Raw genomic sequence first — 9,018 nt, 5'->3', positions numbered from 1 at the left:
AAGGGTGGGACAATCATTTGAAACCTAGGAGGACTTTGAGGATGTAGTGAGCTATGTTTGTGCCACTGTACTCTAGCTTGGGCAACAGAGCAAGACCTTGTCTCTTTCAAATCGTTATTTAAACCTACTTTATTTCAAGCAGTAACATGCTTTTTATGCCTAGAACTTCCTTCTTGCAGACTAAATCATGGGAAGTACACTGTAGAGATTAAAGTAGAATATGGTAAAGAAATAATTTAGGTGAGAGAGCACACTATGGGAAGTTTGTAAGAACAGGATTAGTCCCCCGCCCTGCACTCCCTCCTAAAGGCCAAGCTTTTAGTTTAGGGTTTTTGTTTTTTTTTTTTAAAGATAGTCTCACTTTGTCACCCTTAGTAGAGTGCCGTCGTATCACAGCTCAAAGCAACTTCAAACTCTTGGGCTTAAGCGATTCTATTGCCTAAGCCTCCCGAGTAGCTGGGACTACAGGCACCTGCCACAACGTCCGGCTGTTTTTTTGGTTGTAGTCGTTGTTTGGCAGGCCTGGGCTGAATTTGAACCTGCCACTCCGGTGGATGTGGCTTGCGCTCCTAGCTGCTGAGCTACAGGTGCCGAGCCCAAGCTTTTAGTTTGAAAATAATAAAAAGCCTCACAAAAGTCTTACCAAGATTTAATGTACATTTATTCTTAACACGTGGAACATATAGTATAAAGATTTCATACTGAATAAATGATATTCATTAAGCCAAAAAAGGAAAAAAAGGAGGAATTTACATCAAGTTTTAGCTACATTGTTGAAATACAAATATGCAGATTTTATCACTGAAAAAATCTCAATTGTGTTTCTTCATCAGAACTCAACTGAACCTAGAACTTTTTCACACCTCGATTAGAAAGAAAACAAAACAAAACAAAAACCCAGAAAAAAATAAACTATAAGTTGATTGGCTGCTGAGACAGCAAGGACTTTTTACAGAGACCTGTACAGCATCGCGCCAAGAGGGGCGATGTCTGGCAAGAGATTAAATAGCTGTGTCTCGCTTTGTGCAGGTCACCAACTTGTTAACTCGTCATACTATAAAGGGGTAGCTGGGAAGGGGACCAAACTGTGGGGATTCAAGGGTATGTGCAATGTACAACGTCATATATATACACACGTGGCAGCGCAACGGCTGCAGCTAAAGGTTAAAACCAGTTCTAAGAGGTGATCTCAGGGTTATTCATACAATCAAGGAGGAGAGAAAGAGGTCAGGGTGTTGTAGGTTCACACATGATACTTTGGGGGAAAAGCCTTTTTTTTTCTCCTCAACATATAACTAAAAACATTTTTAAAAACTACAGCTTGCTGCTGACCCAGCGTTTTCTCTTGTTTCCATGTGAGACATTATTATTACAGTATGTTTACAGTATCAGGTGTACAGTACAGTACATGAAAGGGTCTACACTCTACTGCACAGGCCTCTCCAGTGAACAGGGTCTGTTCACAACTGCGAACTTCTTGGCTCCTGCAAGATTGTGAATGTACAACAATAAACCACACACAGTTCAGCAGTCACCTTTTTTGTCCTTCAGAGTTTTTTTTTTTTGTATTTTTTCCTTTTTTTTTTTATACCATTAAAAACAGTTATGAAACGTGGCATCCCGCTGATGCAAGGACCGGGAAAGCCATTTTTATTTTATTTTTTTCCCCAAACTCACTGTAAACAACAGTAACTTTGGTTAAAATAAAAAAGTCTTCTATGTAGGCAGAGCTTTGTCTTTTCAAACAGGTTGGGATCCTGAGGGGAGTAAGGTAAGGACAAGGAACAGAAAGGTGTAAGGTGGGATGGGGGTGGAAGGAGGAAAGAAACAGGAGAGACTTTTTTCCCAAGGGAGAAGCTGGATAGCACAGGGTAAACTGGATTCTGAGGTGGTTTTGCATAAATAAAGGGCAACAGTCAGTTTCTACGTTCTCCACACACGCACACACACACGGGGGGGAGGTGTCCCACGGCTGTCATGACTGGCCAATCAAAAACAGTACATCACAAATGACTTGTGAAACCAATGAGTTCATCAATGGTGATACCGAGATGTCCAACAGCCGTGACTCGTACAGAGTAAACTCTGAGTGGTTCTCATCCACCTTGGCCAGGGCAAGCAGTGCACGGGCAGCCCGCCGCATCATGTCCACACTAGTTGGCTCAAAGGGCGGGTTCTGCATGTGGAGGAGGCTGGCCTGGCTCTGCTGGAACTGTGTGGCAGCAAGGCTGTCTTCTAGAAAGCCCAGGAGGTTGCCGATGCTGCCCTTCTGTACTGCAATGGCACGGGCTGCCAGGCTGTCCCCTTGCGCCAGGTTGGCCAGCAGTACCACAGCCATCTCCCGGCACACTGGGTTCTTTCGGTCACTGAGGAAGCGCACCATGGTGCTATACAACTTCTCCAGGCGGCTGAAAGGGGGTGTGGCCAGAATCAGGTCCACATTATTGTCCTGGATGCTGAGTTTGCTGAGGGTTTCCAAGACCAGTCTCTGGGGGGAGAGGACGGCGTTGGGGCCCAGGGTGGAGAAGGGGTCCTGGGCTTCAGCTGAAGGGCAAACTGCCCAGTGTAGGAGTCCGTCCAGGACAGGCAGGCAAATGCTCTCAGGGTAAGGAGAGAGGTCCAACTGCCCCGAGATATTGGCAAGTGTGACCAAGGTGTTTTCCCGGAGCATCTCCAAGCAGTCCCACCACCACTCCACTTTGTTGCAGCTCACCCCTTGGTCCTGTTCCTCCTCCTTCTCGTAAGTTAGTGGTGCCTGCTTCCGTTCTGGGTGCTTGTGGTGCAGCAGGATCAGCTTGCCTAGGATGAGCAGCAGCCCTGGGTGTTTGGACATCTCAAAGTCGTTGCCTGGCACAAATGACAGGCTTCGGATAGTATTGGACACACAGACACAGCGCTTGGCAAGAGAATCCTGCCAGTCCAGAAGGGTACACAGTGGGGTCTCATCCTTACTGTGGGGTTCATCCTCTAAGATCTTGATGTTCCGGTGGCTCTGTGCTGGGCTAATGCCAAATGGAAACTTACTGCTCTCCTTGGTGGCCTCTGCACTCTTAGGTCCCTCCTCGGTCAATGTGCTCGACCGAGTAGACAACATGTCATCCATAGTGGCTGTGATCCGTTTTTCCGGAGGGCCATCAGGTGGGGGGCCCTCCTGTTCTATTGTCCCTGGCAAACCCTCTGCTGTTGTAACATGTTTCCGGGGAGCTGGTGGGCAGGATACATGTGGCCGGGAAGGCAGTAGCTCTTTCCTGCTCTCAAAGTGGGTCTGGATATGCTCAGTCGTGTCCCCCCCACCAATCCGCCAATGCAGCAGACCACTGTCAAACTCTTGCACTCGCCCAAGCTTATCTGAGCAGTCCACCACAAATGGGTCATTCTTCTGTACGATCTTTACTGGAAGCTTATCAAATTTACTGATCAGCTTCTCCTCACTACTCTCTGAAGCTGACTTGTCCTTGCCTGAAAAGGCTATCTCCTCATCATTTTCAACTACTTCCTCTTCTTCCTCCTCAAGTTTAGGACCTAGAAGTTCTTCATCTTCTTCCCCCTCCATGGGGGCTGGACTAGACACTTTGTTGAATCTCCCAGGGTCCAGTAGTGTTCTCTGTCCTGGGTCACCCACCTCATATTCCTTTAAAATGCCAAAGATCTCGATCAGGCATCGTCGGAAATATTCCACAAGGAGCTCTAGCAATCCTGGGAGCTAAAAAGAGAAAGTATAGAAAATAAATTAAGGAAGAAAAGTAATCTAAGAAGGGAATCCTTGACTTGAGAGCTCTCCCAAACTTTTCTAAAAACCCCTGCTTTCCTTCTAGGACATTTATCTGTATCACATGGGAGAGACAGAATTGCACTTTTTCCAAAAGTCTTCCAAAGAACAAATTGTTTATCTTCATCTCTCCTATGCCCAGCACAAGGTTCTCTCTTGTGCCCAACTTACCTTCACTAAATCTGCCTCCAGCATGATGGGAACACTAACAAACAGCTTTGTACCTCACCCATCAGGGCCTTACCCATCATCTCTCAGCCTCCTCTTTCCCAAGCAATCTTCTGCTTTTCCTCCACCCCACCAGTTTCCTGGTGGTCACTGCCACTATCTCTCTTAGAACACTCTCTCTCTATATCCACTCTCTAGTGGAGCCCAAGCTTAGGCATGGTAGGATGACCCAACACAAGTTTAGAGAAGAGAATATAACGTGGACAGATGTTCATCTGCTCCCTTCTCCAAGCTCCCCGACATCCCAGGAGGCTAGACTTCCAATGAATCTTGCACCATAACGAATATGATGAAGATTTAGTTCTTCAAACAATGGTGTAAGATGATGTTAAGGAAACCCAAATTCCAGCTTGGATTGCGGCATAGGGTATTTATTTACCTCTAAAAGGAAACACCACTCTCCAGTCAGATTAATCTTTGGTATAGTACAGCAGAATGGAAAAAAATATGGGCTATAGAATTAGATATAGGTTTGAATTGGGGTTTTACCAAGGACTAGTTGCAGGAAATAATGGAAATTCCTAAACTTTACAGGGTCTGAGGTCTAAATGCCTAGCATATGGAAATTGCTCTATGAAAATTTGTTCCTTTTCTTTCTTCAAAAAAAATTTTTTTTGTGTGTGTGTGTGTGTGGTTTTTGGCCAGGGCTGGGTTTGAACCTGCCACCTCTGGCATATGGGACCGGCACCCTACCCCTTTGAGCCACAGGCACCGCCCATTCCTTTTCTTTCTTGTTTTATTTTATTTTTGAGACAGAGTCTCACTTTGTCGCTCTCAGTAGAGTGCTGTGACGTCATAGCTCACAGCAACCTTCAACTCTTGGGCTTAAGGGATTCTCTTGCCTCAGTCTCCCAAGTAGCTAGGACTACAGGCGCCCACTATAACACCCGGCTATTTTTTGTTGCAATTCTCATTGCTGTTTTAGCTGGCCAGGCCGGGTTTGAACGTGCCACCATCGGTATATGGGGCAGGCGCCCTACCCACTGAGCCACAGGCACCCCATATTCTTTTTTTTTTTTTTTTTTTTTTTTACGGTCTCACTTTCTTGCCCCAGGTAGAGTACTGTGGCATCATATCTCACAGCAACCTCAAACTCTTGGGCACAAGTCATCTTCTTGCCTCAGCCTTCCAAATTGCTAGGACTACAGGTGCTTGTCACAACACCCAGCTATTTTTAGAGATGGGGTCTCGCCCTTGCTCAGGCTGGTCTTAAACTTGTGAGGTCAGGCAATCCACCTGCCTTGGCCTCCTAGAGCGGTGGATTACAGGTGTGGGCCACTGTGCCTGGCCCCTTCCTTTCCTTTCTCACGAGAGGCAATATTGAGCAATGGAAACAAAATCAGTCTTTGGAATCAGGCAGATTCTGCTGACAGTGGTGTGAGCCTGGGCAATGATAAGACTCTGATATCTCTAAATGGCTATATCTTCTGTCTCTGACAGATGTTATAAGGATGACATTTAACAAATATTAAGGACCTGGCTAAAGGAGGGAGGAGGGGGAGTGGAAGGGGAAGGGAGAGGTCAGATAAAGGGAGGGTGAACTGTGGGATCACGGCTATGGTGCATATTGCAAGGGTACATGTCAGATCTATTAAATATAGAGCATAAATGTCTTAACACAATAATTAAGTAAACAAGGGGTGGCGCCTGTGGCTCAAGGAGCAGGGTGCCAGTCCCATATGCCGGAGGTGGTAGGTTCAAACCCAGCCCCGGCCAAAAAACCAAAAAAAAAAAATTAAGTAAACGAGATAAGGTATATATTAACCAGTGTGATGTAAGCATTCCTAATTCTATATGAAATCAGCACACTGTATCCCATAAATGCATTAATGTATACATGATCTATGTGTTTATTATTATTATTTTTTTTTTGCAGTTTTTGGCTTGGGCCAGGTTTGAATACACCCCCTCTGGTATATGGGGCTGGTGCCCTAATCCTTTTGAGCCATAGGCGCCGTCCTATGATTTATTAAAAACAAACAAAAAACAAGGACCTGACACAAAGTAAGGGCATAATAATTGGTAACTATTAATAACAATGTCCTCCTAGTCAGCTCCTTGAGAGATGGATTGGTAGGTACTAAGGATGACAAGAGAGTAAGATGGTAAAGCCCAAGCTCTTCCCAGCTACTGGGAAATCACAATGTGCACACCCTGTAGGGGGTAGGTCTAGACAGTCAGCTTTGCAAGAGGATCACTAACCAAACATCCCACTGATTTTACATCTAAGGAAACAGATCAATGAAAACCTCTCCTATTTATAGTAAAAAAAAGGGAAAATGGAAAGAATTGTTCTGTTCACTAATTAAGACCACAGGTTGTTCTTGGTAGTCCAGAAAATATGGTGTACTCACATCAATGGAATTTGCACCGCAGTTCTTTATTTTTTATTTTTTTAGAGACAGAGTCTCACTTTATCGCCCACAGTAGAGTGCCGTAGTGTCACACAGCTCACAGCAACCTCCAGCTTTTGGGCTTAGGCAATTTTCTTGCCTCAGCCTCCTGAGCAGCTGGGACTACAGGTGCCAGCCACAATGCCTGGTTATTTTTTGATGCAGTTTGGCCCGGGCTGGGTTTGAACTCACCACCCTCAGTATATGGGGCCGGTGCCCTACTCACTGAGCCACAGGTACCTCCCTCTTTATTTTTTGAGACAGGGTGTTGCCCAGGCTAGAGTGTAACACACAATCGTAGCACACTGTAGCCTCAAAATCTTGGGTTTGAGAGATCCTCCTGCCTCAGCCTCCCAAAGCACTAGAACTACAGGTGTATGCTACTGTGCTAGGCCTATTACTGTCTTATATAAAAAAGATCCCAGGCCCTCTCAATCTTCTTAATCCACCTGTACTCACCTGACTGAGGTTGAAGGTCATGATGCTGTTGTCATCATATAGCAGGATGTTAATGGTGTCTAATGCCCATGTGCTCTCCGCCAGGAGCCCAGACTTGAGGGACATCATTACCCGCCATGCCTCCGGGGTTCCTGAAATAAACCTCCATGTCGTCCACCCACCAAACCCAGGTTGCCTCCCTGAGCTGCCCCGTCAGACAGGCTACTACGAAGATAATACAAGGTAGGAGGCAGTTCCTATCTAGGAGATGACACACACCTGCCCCTCATGGGTTCTCAGCTGTCTAAGACATTCACTGTATGGCAATGCTTTGAAGCAAAACCTGATAGCTTATTTCTTCCTTACCCAATGCCCTTTGGTGCTATTTTAGTCAACACTGGACCAGATTTAATTTAATCCAGAATGTGAGATGGAGGGAACAATGGACAGGATAGAAAGGGGCAGTTAAGGCAACCCACTTAGGAAAGTCTCCTTACCAATGTCTTTCATCGTGAGCCGCCTCCTTTGCTTCAACACAGGCTGTGTGGCTTCAACAGAGCCAGGTGGGAAAGTGATGTCCCGTCGAATCATGGGGGGCTGCACAGGGGCAGGCGCTATGTGCGAGGCAGGTACTGGAGGACCTGCCTTCTGCATTTTCATCCCAGAGTGCAGGAATGGAGACTTGCTAGGAGAGGTGCGGTTCTCCATTGGCCGGGGAAGGGGAGCGGGGCTGGATACCTGAGGAATGTGATTCTGCATGCTTGGTGGGGGCTGGTAGTTAGATGGAGGGGGCCTCGTCATAGGAGGTACAGGGGCAGAGGGACCATAGGGGGGCTGGCGTGTGCCGTGGGAAGGCCACGGGCCTTCGTGGTTGGCCCTCTGATCTGTGTGCAGCATTTCATCTGTTCGGTTCACACCATGATAGGTGGGGCCCTGGGGAGCAGAGCCCGTGCTCTGCCTGTTGGCATAATTATAGGTCATGTCATTGCGCCCCTGCCACATGGTGCTCTGTTGAGAAACTTCAGCTGATGGCTGTAAGGGGCCACCCATCATTTGTGGTGGCATGTTTTGCTGGGCACTGGAGCCAGGGGGTGCAGAGACACGGTCTCGGCCAAACTGGAATGGAAATTGGTTCTGGGGGCCGCCTGTTGGTCGGCGCTCAGTAGCAGCAGTGGCAGTGGCAGAATAGGCATTGCCATACTGGTTGTATACATCTTGCTGAGGGGAAGGCTGGGCAGCTTGTTGCTGGCTGGCAGGCTGGGGCTGGGCTGGGGGCAGCTGTTGCTGCTGAGGCTGCCCCTGCCCAGTGCTGTACGGCACACTGTACATGTCCCCTTCATGTCGCTTGGCAGGAGGGCCGTATGCGCCATCCATCGGCCGCTTGTAATTCTAAGATAGAGACAAGCAGAGGTAAAGTTAATATTCTGCACTCAGGGACAAAGTCCACAGATGCCAAGATGGCTATAATCAGAAACATGCCTGGTTTAATTCTACCTCTCTAGAAGAGAGGATATAGACTCCAAGGAATCGTGTAAAATGTTATCCTTTGAAGTTGTTTCTGAAAGCAACCACCAGTCTTGCTCTGGCTCTCCCTTGTTCTAAGCAGAAAAACGTACAAAACCTCAAAAGTCAAAATAAGGTCTATTTCTATCCTTTTGGAGAACTAGGGAGACTATAGACTCCGAACAGTGAAGAGATTGAGGACTTGGCTCTCCAGGCAAAACTGGCTAGCTGTGTGAGAGACCACCACCAAAATATCTAAGGTGAATTCAGATTTTAACACATTAGCTAACTAGCTTTCAAGGGGAATCTACATGCCGGTTCCTTCCCAGGTACCTTCCTCACCTGCTGCTGCTGCTGCTGATACATTGTGGTCTGCTGGCTAGGGAAGGGGCTGCTGGAAGGGGTGCCTTGGGTGGAGAACTGATTGCCATAGGAATCATGTCTATAGAAGGGAGAGAAACAGAGGATCAGTGTGGGAAATGGCAAAGCATATTTACAGCAGCACCAAGACCAGGCTTTGCTCACCGTTGCTGCTGCTGTTGCTGCGGAGGATAGCGGCTAGGAGAATACATCCCCGAGTCTGGGTTGGAAGGCATGAGATTAGGCTGCGGGGCCCCAGTGCCCATGTTTCCCTCAGGCCCTATTCCAGGCTCCGTCCTAAAGAAAAACGGAGAGAAAGATTGAGTG

At 47.2% G+C, this 9,018-nt stretch overlaps 1 protein-coding gene across 2 annotated transcripts in view; it reads right to left on the bottom strand.

Annotated features, from left to right (window-relative positions):
* Nucleotides 1-639: 639 nt before the first annotated feature.
* Nucleotides 640-9,018, bottom strand: part of ARID1A (AT-rich interaction domain 1A) — a 105,193-nt gene continuing 96,814 nt past the window's right edge. For both annotated transcript variants that reach the window (XM_053577036.1, XM_053577037.1), the window contains exons 16-20: nt 8,857-8,988; nt 8,674-8,773; nt 7,326-8,217; nt 6,850-6,980; nt 640-3,703 (exon numbers count right to left, since the gene is read on the bottom strand). In XM_053577036.1, coding sequence (XP_053433011.1) covers nt 1,976-3,703; nt 6,850-6,980; nt 7,326-8,217; nt 8,674-8,773; nt 8,857-8,988 — 2,983 coding nt within the window. In that variant the 3' untranslated portion in view covers nt 640-1,975. The remainder of the gene's footprint in view (nt 3,704-6,849; nt 6,981-7,325; nt 8,218-8,673; nt 8,774-8,856; nt 8,989-9,018) is intronic.

This window comes from Nycticebus coucang, chromosome 22 (assembly GCF_027406575.1).
Source record: "Nycticebus coucang isolate mNycCou1 chromosome 22, mNycCou1.pri, whole genome shotgun sequence".
Classification (NCBI taxonomy): Eukaryota; Metazoa; Chordata; class Mammalia; order Primates; family Lorisidae; genus Nycticebus; species Nycticebus coucang.
The sequence above is the reverse complement of the archived record's forward strand: the minus strand, read 5'-3'. Positions and strand labels throughout refer to the sequence as shown.